Source organism: Rattus rattus, chromosome 9, assembly GCF_011064425.1.
Source record: "Rattus rattus isolate New Zealand chromosome 9, Rrattus_CSIRO_v1, whole genome shotgun sequence".
Taxonomy (NCBI): domain Eukaryota; kingdom Metazoa; phylum Chordata; class Mammalia; order Rodentia; family Muridae; genus Rattus; species Rattus rattus.
The window spans coordinates 92,665,231-92,680,065 of NC_046162.1; the positions used below are offsets into that span (position 1 = coordinate 92,665,231).

The 14,835-nt window shown below is 37.4% G+C and overlaps 1 protein-coding gene across 1 annotated transcript; it reads right to left on the reverse strand.

Annotated features, from left to right (window-relative positions):
* Window positions 1–7,782: 7,782 nt before the first annotated feature.
* Window positions 7,783–8,718, reverse strand: LOC116909197 (olfactory receptor 1496-like). Its single transcript, XM_032912697.1, has one exon. It carries the CDS (start codon window positions 8,716–8,718, stop codon window positions 7,783–7,785), a length of 936 nt encoding a protein of 311 aa, XP_032768588.1.
* Between the last annotated feature and the right edge of the window lie 6,117 nt (window positions 8,719–14,835).

Consider the following 14,835-nt stretch of genomic DNA (forward strand, 5'->3'; position numbering starts at 1 on the left):
GTGTTCGGGATCAGGGAGCCATGGACTGGGATCAGCAAGGCTCGGTCCCCATCTAGAAACCAGAAGTGCTTGATCCTGGAGGAATTTTGATTTTGTGTATCCTGAGTCCACCAGGCAAGTCACTTGCAGCAGAAATGCTGGTCTTACCTCTGGTCTCGAGCCTGGGGTCACTTCTCAGGACCAGGTTTCAGCTCTCTGTGAGGGCAGCAACCAACCAGAAGGGCCTGCCCCACCTTCGCTCGGGACCCTGTGCACAGGGGGTCCAGATGGCACTAGGCGTTTTCCTCTCCCCACTTTTTCTTCTATTAGTTTGATTGTATCTGGTTTTACATGGAGGTCCTTGATCCACTTGGATTTGAGCTTTGTACAAGGAGATATAAAAGGATCAGTCTGAATTCTACACGAAGACTGCCAGTTAAACAAACACCATTTGTTGAAAATGTATCATTTCCCCCCTACACTAGATAGTTTTAACTTCTTTGTCAACCATAGATGTGTGAGTTTATATGTGGGTCTTCAGTTCTATTCTAATGATCTACTTGTCTGTAATCTGTACAAATACCGTGTATTTTTATGAGAGTTGCTCTATAGTGGAGCTTGAAGTTAGTCAGGGATAGTAATTCCCCTAGGAGTTATCTTTTGTTGAAAATTGTTTTCACTGTCCTGGGTTCTTTGTTTTTCCAGATGAAGTTGAGAATTGCTCTTTCTATCTCTGAATTGAGATAAAGAATTGAGTTAAAATTTTGAGGGGGATTATATTGAATCTCTAGATTGCTTTTTGTAAGATGGCCATTTTTAGTTGTTAATCGTTCTGATCAATAAGCATGGGAGATCTCTCCAATTTCTGAGGTTTTCTTAGATTTTTTTATAGGATATTTTATTTATTTACCATTCAAATGTTATGGCTTTTCCCAGTTTCCCCTTCAAAAACCTCTAATGCCATCCCCCATCCTCATGCACCCAATCCTGTCTCTCCATCCTAGCATTTTCCTACACTGAGGCATCAAGCCTTTCAGCAAGTCATGGGTACGCCAACACACTGGAAAAGAAAGATTTGGATTTAGAACCATATCTCATGATGATGATAGAAGAATTTAAGAAGGATATAAATAACTCCCATAAGGAAATACAGGAGAGCACAGGTAAACAACTAGAAAACCCTTAAAGAGGAAACTCAATAATTCCTTAAATATATACAAGAAAACATAATCAAACAGGTGAAGAATTTGAACAAAACCATCTGGGATCTAAAGATGGAAATAGAAATAATAAAGAAATCACAAAGAGAGACAAACTGCAGATATAAAACCTAGGAAAGAGACAAGGAATCATACATGCAAGCATCACCAAGAGAATACAATAGATAGAAGAGAGAATCTCAGATAAAGAAGATACCATAGAAAACATTGACACAACCACCAAAGAAATTGCAAAATTCAAAAAGTTACTAACCCAAAACATTCAGGAAATCCAGGACACAAAGATGATCAAACTTAAGCATAATCAATATAGGAGAGAGGGAAGATTCCCAACTTAAAGGGTCAGTAAAAATCTTTAGCAAAATTATAGAATAAAATTTGTCCAACCTAAATAAAGAGATGCCCATAAACATACAAGAAGCCTACAGAACTTCAAGTAGATTGGACCATAAAAGAAATTCTTCCCATCATGTAATAGTCAAAACACCAAATGTACAAAACATAGGAAGAATATTAAAAGCATTAAGGGAAAAATGTAAAATTACATATAAAGGCTCACTATCAGAATGGCACCAGATTCCTTAAATGAGAATATGAAAGCTAGAAGATCCTGGATAGATATCCTACAGACCCTGAGAGCACACAAATGCCAGCCCAGCAAAACTCTCAATTAACGTAGATGGAGAAACCAAGATATTCCATGACAAAACCAGATTTATACATTATCTTTTCACAAACCTAGTCCTACAAAGATAAGAGATAAAAACGCCAACAGAAGGAAGGAAATTACACCCCAGAAAAAGCAAGAAAGTAATCTTTTTGCAATAAATCCAAAAGAAGAGAGCCACAAAAACACAATTCCACATGTACCAACAAAAATAACAGAAAGCAATAATCACAATTCTTTATAATCTCTTAACACCAATGGACTAAATTCTACAATAAAATTTAATAGACTAACAGACTGGAAATGTAAACAGGTCCCAGCATTTTGCTATATACAGGAAACACACCCCAGTGACAAAGACAGACACTATCTCAGGGGAAAAAGACTGGAATAATATTTCCAGGCAAATTTTCAAAAGAAACAAGCTGGAGTAGCCGTTCTAAGATCTAATAAAATTAGTTTTCAACCAGAAGTTATCAAAAAAGATAATGACAAACAACTCATACACATCAAAGGAAAAATCTAAGATGAAATTTCAATCTTGACCATCTGTGTTTCAAATGAAAGGGCACCCACATTCTTAAAGCAAACTTCACCAAAGTGCAAAGTGTGCTTTGCACCTCACACAGTAATAGTGGAAGACTTCAACGCCACATTCTCATCAATGGACACATCATGGAAACAGAAACTAAACAGGTAACAGTGAAACTAACAGAAGTTATGTACCAAATAGATTTAACATTTTATCCTAAAACAAAAGAATATGCCTTCTTCTCAGCACCTCATGGTATTTTCTCCAAAATTGACTATATAATTGGTCACAAAACAGGCCTCAACAGGGGCTGGGGATTTAGCTCAGTGGTGAGCGCTTACCTAGGAAGCGCCAAGGCCCTGGTTCGGTCCCCAGCTCCAAAAAAAACAAAAAAAAAAAAAACAGGCCTCAACAGATACAAGAAGATTAAAATAATCCCATGCATCATATTAGATCACCACGGACTAAGGCTGGTCTTCAATGACAGCAAAAATGACAGAACGCCCACACATACATGGAAGTTGAACAGTGCTCTACTCAATGATAACTTAGTCAAGGAAGAAATAAAGAAAGAAATTAAGCAATTTTTAGAATTTAATGAAAATGAAGGCATAGCATACCCAAACTTATGGGAGACAATGAAAACAGTGCTAAGAATAAAACTCATAGCTCTGAATGCCTCCAAAATAAACTGGGGAGATCATACACTAGAACTTAACAACACACATGGAAGCTCTAGAACAAAAAGAACCAAATACTACCAAGAGGAATAGAGAGTAGAAATTAGTCAAACTCAGGGCTGAAATCAACCAAGTAGAAACAAAAAGAGGTATACAAAGAATAAAAATAAACAAGAGCTGGTTCTTTGAGAAAATCAACAAGATAGATAAACCCCTAGCCAGACTAATCAGAGGGCACAGAGAGAGTATCCAAATTAACAAACTCATAACTGAAAGGGGAGAGATAACAACAAAAACTGAGGGAACTAAAACAGTTATCAGATCCTACTACAAAAGCAAACACTCAACAAAACTGGAAAATTTGGATGAAATGGACAATTTTCTAGGCAGATACCACACATCAAAGTTAAATCAGGATCAGATAAAACATCTCAACAGTTCCGTAACCCCTAAAAATAGAAACAGTTATTAAAAGCCTCCCAACCCAAAAAAAGTCCAGGATCATATGGGGTTAGGACAGAATTTTATCAGACCTTGAAAGAGGACCTAATACCAATACTCTTCAAACTATTACACTAATAGAAACTGAATGAACACTACCAAATTTATCCTGTGAAGCCACAGTTAATGCTGATACCAAAACCATACAAATACCCAACAAAAAAGAGAACTTTGGACCAATTTCCTGTATGAATATTGATGTAAAAATACTCAATAAAATTCGTACAAAGTAAATCCAAGAATATATTAAAACATTCACCCATCATAATCAAATAGATTTCATTCCAGGGATGCAGGGATGGTTCAATATACAGAAATCCATCAATGTAGTCCATAACATAAACAAACCCAAAGAAAAAAACACATACACATTTAATTAGATGCTGAGAAAGCATTTGTCAAAATTCAACACCCCTTCATGATAAAAGTCTTGGAACAATCAGGAATCCAAGGCCCATACCCAAACATAGTAAAAGCAATATAAATCAAACCAATAACCAACATCAAACTAAAGGGAAAAAAACTTGAATAATTATCCAAGGCTGCTCACTCTCTCCCTATCTATTCAATATAGTACTTGAAATTTTAGCTAGAGCAAACAGACAAGCAATATTTGGATTCAATACAATCCCCATCAAAATTCCAACTCAATATTTCATAGAGTTAGAAAGAGCAATTCTCAAATTCATTTGGAATAACAAAAACTCAGAATAGTAAAAACTATTCTCAAAAATGCCAGAACCTCTGGGAGAATCACTGTCCCTGACCTCAAGCTGTATTACACAGCAATAATGATAATAACTGAGTGATATTAGTACAGAGACACCAGGTAGATCAATGGAATAAAATTGAAGATGCAGAAAAGAACCCACTCAGCTATGGTCACTTGATCTTTGACAAAGCTAAAGCCATTCACTGGGGAAAAGACAACATTTCTAACAAATCGTGCTGGTTCAACTGGCAGGCAGCACATAGAAGACTCAAAATTGATTCCTTCTTATCAACCTGTACAAAGCTCAAGTCCAAATGGATCAAGGACCTCCACATAAAACCTGACACAGTCAAACTAATAGATGAAAAAGTGGGGAAAAGCCTTGAACACATGGGTACAGGGGTACATGAACAGAACACCAATGGCTTATGCTCTAAGATCAAGAATCAACCCATAGGACATCATAAAATTGCAAAACTTCTGTAAGGCAAAGGACACTTTCAATAGACAAAATGGCCACCAATAAACTTGGAAACGTTGTTACCAATCCTACATCCATTAGAGAGCTAATGTCCAATATATAAAAAGAACTCAAGAACTCCAGAGAACCAAATAACCCTATTAAAATGGGGAACAGAGTTGAACAGAGAATTCTTAACTGAGTAAACAAGAATGGCTGAGAAGCACCTAAAGAAATGTTCAACATACTCAGTATCAGGGAAATGCAAATCAGAATGATCCTGAGATTCCGCCTCACAGCAGTCAGAATGGCTAAGATAAAAAACTCAGTTGACAACAGATGTTGACAAGGAATTAGATAAAAAGGAACACACCTCCACTTTCAATAGGATTGCAAGCTGCTACAACTATTTGAAAATACTCTGGTGGTTCATCAGAAAGTTGGATGTAGTACTACTTGAGGACTCACACAGCTAAACCACTCCTGGGCATATACCCAAAACATGCTCCAACATGTAATTAGAACAAATCCTCCACTATGTTCATAGCAGGCATATTTATAATAGCCAGAAACCAAAACCAAACCAGATGTCCGTCAACAGAGTAACGGATACAGAAAATGTGGTACATTTACAAAATTGAGTACTACTCAGCTATTAGAAACATTGACTTCGTGAAATTCTTAGGCAAATGGATGGACCTAGAAAATATCAAACTGAGTGAGGTAACTCAGTCACAAAACAACACCCATGGTATGTACTAACTGATAAGTGGATATTATGCAAAGAGCTTGGAATATCCATGATATAACTCACGGACCACATGCAGCTCAAGAGGAAGGAAGACCAAAAGTGGATGCTTCTGTTCTACTTAGAAGGGAGAACAAAATAATCAAGGGAAGTAGAGGGTTGGAGGGACTTGGGATCAAGAAAGAAGGAGACGGGGGAAATAGGGGCAGAATCAGGTATGGGAGGAGATGGAGAATATATACAGAATGTGAGGAAATTGAAGAGTTGTGTAGCAATGGGAAATGGGGAACTGGGAGTAGCAATCAGAAAGTTCCAGCTGCGAGGAAATCAAGAGGCTCCCAAGACCCAACTGGGATTACATTAGCTAAAATATTCCACAAAGGGAAGGGAGAACCTGTCAAGACTATGTCTAGAGGTTAAGGATGGCCCCCAGTTGAGGGATGTGACCACCCATCATGTTCAAAATTTTAACCCAGAATTGTTCTTGTCTAAAGGAAATGCAGTGACAAAGAATCGAGCAGAGACCAAAGGAAAGGCCATCCAGAGACTGTCCCACCTGGGAATCCATCCCACATGCACATACCGAGCCTAGACCCTATTGCTGATACCAAGAAGTGCTTATTGACAGGAGCCTAATACAACTGTTTTTTGAGAAGCTCTGCCAGATCCTAACTAATATAGATGCGGATACTCAAAACAAAACATCGGACTGATCACAGGGACCCCAATGGAAGAGTTAGAAGAAGGACTGAAGGCACCAAAGGGACCATATCATGCATCAATGGGAGGAGAGGCTCTTGGTCTGGTGAAAGCTTGATGCCCCAGTGTACAGGAATACTAGGGCAGTTAGTGGGGATGGGTGGGTCGGTAGGGGAGCACCTTATAGAAGCAAGGTAAAAAGAGGTCTGTGATAGGGGGTTGTCAGAGGGGAAACCATGAAAGGGGATAACATTTGAAGTGTAAATAAATAAAATATCCAATTTTATATTATTAATAATGATAGATATCTTAAAATATTTAATAAAAAGGACAATTCAAAATTCGATGAGCCATTGTCCACTTTTGTAAATATACTTGTGTGTAAGTGTGTGTATGTGACCACAAAAATGCTTATATTGTTATGTAGATCATGGGATGATGATGTAATAATGAAGAGATGATTGAAAGAATAGAGAAAAAGACTGTGTGAGAACAGATAGAGCTCAATGTATCTGTGTTTCTATGGAAGATAACACTCAGGCTCAAGTGGAGATGTTCCCCAGGCAATGAGAATCCCTAGACGCAAGATTGGCTTACCATGGAGATGATGTGTGTGTGTTTTTTGGGACAGCAGAGTATAATGGCCTGTATTTGTTTGTCATCATCTATCAAGGAGGACAACTGAGGAAATAAATGGACCAAGTGAGGCAAAGAATATAAAAATTTAGATTTTTTTTGTACTACACAAAGGAGACAAAATAGTGGAATTCATCTATGATCTCATACATAATCACCCATTGCCCTCCATGTGAAATTGGAAGTCATTGCACCTCAGATTCTTCAGGCTATGAAATAAAACCTTCTCTATATCCTTGAGAGTATCACAAGGGTAAACAAACCATCTATCATAAATATATGGTTTACAAAGTCAAATATGAGACATACATAAGGCATAACCAGCTTCTAGCATTCTTTCTTCTTTCCTTCATTTTATAGAAGTAAATTAAATTAAAAAGAAACTGACTAATAAAAATTTTCAAACATTAGGATAAAACTTTTAAAAGTGACACTATTATACAAAACAATTCTTCAAGATTTGTTCAGGGTCTAGACTAGTGACAAAGGATGACATGAATTGGAAGAGAGTTAGAGAAGAGCTAAGAGCAAAAAATATAACAAATTTAGTGGTGGGACACCTGTGGAAGGAAGTTGAGAGGTGAAGGTATTTCTTTGTAAATGAGTGTAGTTAGTCTATTACTTAAATGATTTTGACTAAGAGTGAACATGGAAGTCAGGGTAATATGATAAAATAATGAAGTAACTGAAGAAGAAAAGAGATCATATTAGACAGTGCATCATCTGCTCTGCATTTCCAGGACTTTTTTTGCAAGGTAAGGGGGAACTTGTAGCCAGATACTAAAGACAATTGTTCCTATTTTGACTACTACACTAAACCTCTTCTCTTCCATGTATTGAACAATTATGTGGCATGCCCCTTCCTTGTAGGTACTATGATAAGGGACAATGTCTGCTAAAATATTAATATATATATATGACAAAATTAGGTAAGAATCCAATATGCTACTAATTCAGAGATATTTTCTTACTGCAGATGACTCTTATTAGGGCCCTCTTCATGTCTCTGTTCCTCAGGCTGTAGATGAAGGGGTTCAGCATTGGGGTCACCACCGTGTACATCATAGCCATGACAATCTCCTTCACAGTAGAATTATTACCTGATGGACATAAGTAGAGACCAATGATTGTCCCGTAGAACAAAGATACCACGGACAGATGGGAACCACAGGTGGAAAAGACTTTGTAGATGCCTTGTGTAGATGGAACCTTAAGAATGGAGGAGATGATCTGTACATAGGACATAAAAATTAGGAGGAATGGAATAATAAAGATGAGCCCTCCCATGATAAGTATCATCAAATCATTAATATAAGTGTCTGAGCAGGCCAGCTTTAGAAGAGCAAATAGGTCACAGAAAAAGTTGAGGACCACATTGTTCTTACAAAAAGACAATCTTGCTGCAAGCAGTGTGTGCATCATGCCGTGGGATGTCGTCAGCATCCACAATAACAACACTAGACAAGTACAGAACTTGGGGCTCATGATGCTGGTGTAATGCAGAGGGAAGCAGATGGCCACATAGCGGTCATAGGCCATGGCCACAAGAAGGAAACTCTCCATATCTCCAAAAGCCATAAGGAAGTATATTTGTGCCAGGCAGCCTCCATAGGGGATGGATGGATCCTGGTTCTGAATGTTCTGCAGCATTTTGGGCATTGTGACAGAGGAAAAACAGAGATCAGAGAAGGACAAGTTGCTGAGAAACAAATACATAGGTGTGTGGAGATGTGGGTCGAGTTGATCAAGTACAATGATTAGCAAATTTCCCAAGATGGTGGTGAGGTACATGACCAGGAACAAGGCATAGAACAAGTGTTCATACTCTGGGGAAATAGGCAGGCCCAAGAGAAGGAACTGGGTGATGAAAGTTTTGTTGTTCATTTTCGTTCTTCTTCTCTAGTATCCTAATGAGAAAAATATCAGGATCTCTTAAAATTATAGTAAATATATATCTAAGATAGATATTCTACCACAATGTATGTGAATCATCGTAGTGATTATAATTGCAAAAATACTAATGTCTGTAAACATTAAGATCATTAATGATTTTTCTCAACTTTTCTTTTGCATGTTTCTATCGCCCATATCTTTTGTAGACTGTTTCATGCCATTTCTACTAAGATATGAATGATTTTCTCCCCTATTTTCAACTTATCCTGGGTAGTTTGTTCATTTGTAATTTGTTGTCATTTTGTATATTGATGTTCATGAAGAATTTTTTAAAAACATTAACATTATAATTTTTTTTTATGAATTTCAAGAAAATCTCTCATGCTCCATTGTATTATATTGCCACTTCAGACTCAGACTCTTTAACACATATTTCTGCTCTGCTGTTAAGTAATCATGTTCTGCCCATTGCATATATAACAGGCATCAGAAGCTCAAAAACCTCAAGTGAAATTCGTGTCTTCAGTTTGATGTATCCCAAAGTATTTCATGTTCTCATACCTTTCCAGTTGCACATAGTATGGAAAAATAAATTCAGATTTTAGCAGAAATCTATGAATTTAGATCCACTTATTTTTATTACATTGAACTGTTGTCATACATTACCTAGAGTCTTGCTTCCATTCTCCCTTATTTTCATCCTTTACTTTTTGTATACTTATATTGATATATCAGGCCCACATCTTGTCTTTACTACAATACAGAAGCAGACTCAATCATATCTATTTTCTCATGTCTCCTGACCCTTCTCTTCTCTTTAAACAAGCATCATTTACAATGACACATTCTAACAGAGAACTTCCTTCATATATTTTCTCATTTATGTTTCAAATTACCACTGCTGTTCTGAGGATAAGGACAAAGCTCCTATTAGGCATACAAATACTCTTTCACTATCTCATTGGTGCCAGTGGTATATCCCACATGGTCTCACGTGTTTTCCTCTCCTCATTCAATGCTGTGATAAATTTCTTTATGTACCACATTTTTAGTTGCTCCTCTATCCTTTTGTTGCTTTTTATTTCATTCCTTATGTTTTCCATTCATCTGGTTCATCCTATGCCAGGCTAATTGCTTATCACACACTCACTTAGATTTATTTTGTCTCTCTATACTAAGTGAGACATTCAGCCACGTTCTCTATCAACCTATATATATCCTACCCAATTAATACTTTGATCATTGGGTTAACACTTCTTCTCATCAATTGTAAACTGTATGCAAGAAGGGTCTCATATGTCTTCATTCTATTTGGTTCTTTACAATCATTCTTAATCTGCAACTAGGGCCAATGATAGTCACAATGTGTAAATCTAGCCAGTGAATATTTGTTACCTACTGCTGAAACTAATACAGATTTCTTTAACTTCAAAGGTAGAAAAATTCCCATCTAAATACAAAGCTTAAATTGAAGATCTAATGTATTTTTTGCAGTGTTAATGTTAATCATTGGCAATCTCATGCTGGAGACTACAAATAATATCATTATGTTTAAATGCACAAAATACTATTGGTTTTTGTGTAGAACACAGATAGGATGAAAATTTTGTGAATTATGAAAAAGAATCAATAACCTACATTGAAATTTTCACTTGAGTTATTCCTCAGATGACTATGCTATATGTGATGGTGAATTTATTCATCAAGTGGGTTATAGACTGTGATTTGGAAAAATCCTACTTGCTATGCAGATAGTCTCTAAATGTTGTTAAAATCTTCTAGCCTTTGGCAAAAGTAACTAACACTTCATCAGATGGTACGCTTCATGCATTCAGACGAAGGAATTGGGGTCAAAGGACATTTAAGGGTAGAAAAAATGTTACATCTTATGCCTTAGATACAAGTCTAATTAGATAATGTCTACTCTTACCAGGGACTCCAGGCAATTTTTTAAATGTTACCCTTATCAGTCTCTAATACTGCACAGTCTGTATCCTAATGACATAACAGGGTGCATGCACACATGCACGCACACACACAAACACAAACACAAATGTATGCACACATTTACACACTCTCAAATAAACATACACTCATACATGGATGCACGCATGCCAATACACACAGGTATAATTTTGCAGTTCTTGGTATCCCTGGCTAATGAATCTATCACTTCTCTTAAGGCTGACAAAACAGGAGAAACTTCAAGCGATCTAAGCAACATTTTGTGAAATGGTACAACCTAGTCTGACTGCTTGCACCTTCAAAAATGGACATGTTTAATGCATCTGACATCAGAATTTGCATACTTGGATATTGTGGATTAGCATTGCAAAAAGGAATCCATGTAGGAAAAAAGCTACCATTTAAGATGATCTCCTCATATATTCCAGAATGGGCTCAAACATGAAACTTGTCTTCCACTGATTTCTGAGGGCTGGGATAACAGACAAATGGCAAAGCACCCAAGTTTCTCCTTCTCTGTAATTGCAACATATCTTTGTTTTATGGAATCAAGTTTTGAAATTCTTTCAAATTCCAAAGAAATCACCAGCAACTGTTACCACTGATGGATCAATGAACTTCAGAAACTTCTTTAATACACAGTACTCAAATTAGACAGCATATAATAATGATACTAATGTCATTCTCAATGTAAGTGTATTTCATTGAGTATAACATTAATATCATCTACATCTTCATGTAAATGTACAATGAAATCTACATAACCAATCTAAATGCTGTTCCAGATTCCAAACGTATATGCATGTGCACCAAATAGTAGAAACATATCCCTTGCTATTTACACATACATTACCAATGAAACAAATATTTGCAAAAAATGTATAGATAATTAATAATTGCCTTGGAGAGCACATTGTGCAGAGAATGCTAATACCCCACAGTTGATAATGTAGTAAACAACGCTTCATCAACACAGTACTGAACTCTACCTCACAGGGATGCTCCTGTGTTGAAATGAAGAGAAAAAAGGGACACAATGACTAATTTGAAAGAATGCATCAATATGAATGGGCCTCATGATCAACAAAAAGCAAATACTATCATAATATGAGGAAATCTTGAGAGAAAAGAAGAATGTTATCATAGTTGGAAAACTCTCCTGCGTAACATTGAAATTCCAATTGACAGCAAGACACCTGCTTATTTTCCTGACTGTACCCAGTTCAGCTGAAGCTGAGTCATAGCTTTTGGTTTATGGCCTTGCTCACCTTCATGTTATTTTCAGACACAGGAATAACAGCCTTTGTACTCATCACCTATCTGCACCATCCTACCCACATCACCCTGTTGCCATGCTGTACTTTAGGTGCCCTGCATCCCAGAGGAGTCCAGATCCTATAAAAGTCATTACATCAGAATTACTCAGGACCTTTCTGGGACCAATTTACCTCAGAGATCACTAATGGAAACCAATTTCAGTCACAGAACACTATTTTTTATAATTAATAGATTGTAGAATTTAAATAACAACAACAAACAAAACTAATACATAAATAGCAGCAAAAAAAAAAAAACCCAAAACCATGAATGGAAATGTATGCTCTGCATGACTTCTGTTGCCTAGAGCCCACTTAGAGAGGAAAGATGAAAGAATTACTGTGATACACCCCACATCATCAGGGATTTTCTGATTATTAATGCCTTAACATGTTTCACAAGATAACATTTTTGCACAAGAAGCTATCAGTAGTAATTTTTTTATTTTTGGATGTGAGCCTAACCTTTAATGTCTGAGCCACCTTTATAGCCCAATGAGAACATATAAAACCACACACATTGGGAAGCTTTCCAAAACAGCATCTCAATGCAACCTGACTATAAGAGGACGTGAGGCAGATATACAATTTTCTGAAGAAAAATTTAAACTTCATCGTCCAACATTCTATGGGCACCAATGTGTGAAATGGACAGGAATATAGCAAGCAGATGGCATGTTTAAGACTTCCTCAAGACAGTAGAAAAGCAGTCCATATTCCTATGCCTGTCCACTCTTTTTGCCTTCTTAACTCCTTATGAAAGCATTAATTGTACCTCCTGCCACCATTATCCAACTCCTTACCATATATGTGAAGTTATTTTAAAATTCCATGCTGTGTGAGTTCAACATTGGACACAAGGTTGTAGGTGCCATTTGTAATTCCTTCCTTCATTATAGTTTCCTGAGTTTGACAGTCATTGGTGTATGAACTTCTGTATATAATAACGAAATAAAAACATTCAACACCCCAGGGAATACTGGTCCCCTTTATCTTATTTTATATGGGCTCTTAGAGATAATAAACAATTATTTTAAATGATTTTTCAGTTAATTTATTTATGAATGATGAATTTTTCTTTGTAAATGTAGAAACAGTAACTGGGGTCTAAAATATTGAAGAAGAATGGAGGTACTGTCAGAAGCAGATATGTCTCCTAGTCAAAAGAGTTCTGTTAATAATTAAATGATTTTAAATTTCTTATTTTATGATTCTCCAATGCTTTTGAAGACCATCTATCTATATATTGTGAAACTGAATTGGTGAACATTGATTATTCTTGGCTATTTAATATTTAAATAATCTTGAAAACACTTATTATTATTAAATCAGAATCTTACATGACCATCAGTTTTACTCTCTAACTTGTATTAGTTAATCATCCTAAACAGTTTGTAATAGTAGCTACTAAAAGGACTGGGTCTAAGCCTTGTATTCTTATTCTTCTCTTTTTAATTATGTTTAATCTGTTTCTACAGTCCAGTCCCTTTTCCCCTCCTGATCTGCCCTCCATCAGTGCCTCATCCCACTCCTCCTTCCCTATCCCACCTCATCCCACCATATCAGGCCTCCCCACTCCGTGGGGTCTCAAGTCTCTCGAGAGTTAGATATCTTTCTTGCACTGAGGCCAGACCAGACATTCCGCTGCTGTATTTGTCTCTGGGGCCTCAGACCAGCTGGTGTATGCTGCCTGGTTGGTGGCTCAGTCTCTGAGAGATCTCGGAGATCCAGGTTAGTCGAGACTGCTGGTCTTCCTGTGACACCACCCTCCTCAGCTTCTTCCAGCCTTTCCCTTATTCAACCATGATGGTACCTGACTTCAGATCATTGGTTGGGTGTAAGTATCTGCATCTGTCTTGGTCAGCTGTTTGTTGGGCCTCTCGGAGGGCAGCCATGATAGGCTGCAAGAACACCATAGCATCAGTAATAGTGTGGGTATTAGACCCTCCCCTTGAGATGTATCCCGATTTAGGCTGGTCCCTGGATGTCCATTCCCTCAGTCTCTTCTCCAGTTTTGTCCCTGCAGTTCTTTTAGATAGAAATACTTCTGGGTCAGAAGTTTTACTGTAAGATGGCAACTCCATCCCTCCACTTGATACCCTGTCTTTCTTCTAGTGGTGGACTTTATAAGTTCCCTCTCTCCACTGCTGGGCATTTCATCAAAAGTCCCTCCCTTTATGTCTTGAAAGTCTCTCACCTCCCAGGTCACTGGTACATTCTAGAGGGTCCCACTGCCTCCCACCTCCAGAGGTTACCTATTTCCACTCATTCTGCTGGCCCTCCGAGCTTCACTTGTGTTTTCCACTCCCAAAAATACCCGCTCACATTCCCCTTTCCCCTCCCCCTCCACTGTCCAACACATGGTTTTCCCTCCCTTTGCCACCTCCCTGTGATTGCTTTCTTCTCCTTCCCAAGTGTGATTATAGCATCCTCACTTGGGCTCTTTAGCTCACTAACCTTCTTGAGTTCTGTGGATTGTATCCTGGGTATTCTGTATTTTTTGACTAATATCCACTTATTAGTGAACACAAACAATGCATGTCCTTGTATGTCTGAGTTACATCACTCAGGATAATACTTTGTACTTCAGCTCATCTACAAGCAAAACTCATGATGTCTTCATTCTTAATAATTGAACAGTATTCCATTGTGTAAATGAACCACATTTTCTCTATCCATTCTTCCATTTTAGGACAACTGGGTTGTTTCCAGGTTCTGGTATCACAAATAAAGCCACTATGAACATAGTAGAGCATGAGCCCCTGTGGCATGATGAGACATCTTTTGGGTATATGCCAAGGAATGGTATAGCTGGGTCTTCGGGTAG

Bases quoted from the DNA above. Each gene is read 5' to 3' on its own strand.
- LOC116909197 (XM_032912697.1), bottom strand. From the start codon at position 8,718: ATGAACAACAAAACTTTCATCACCCAGTTCCTTCTCTTGGGCCTGCCT.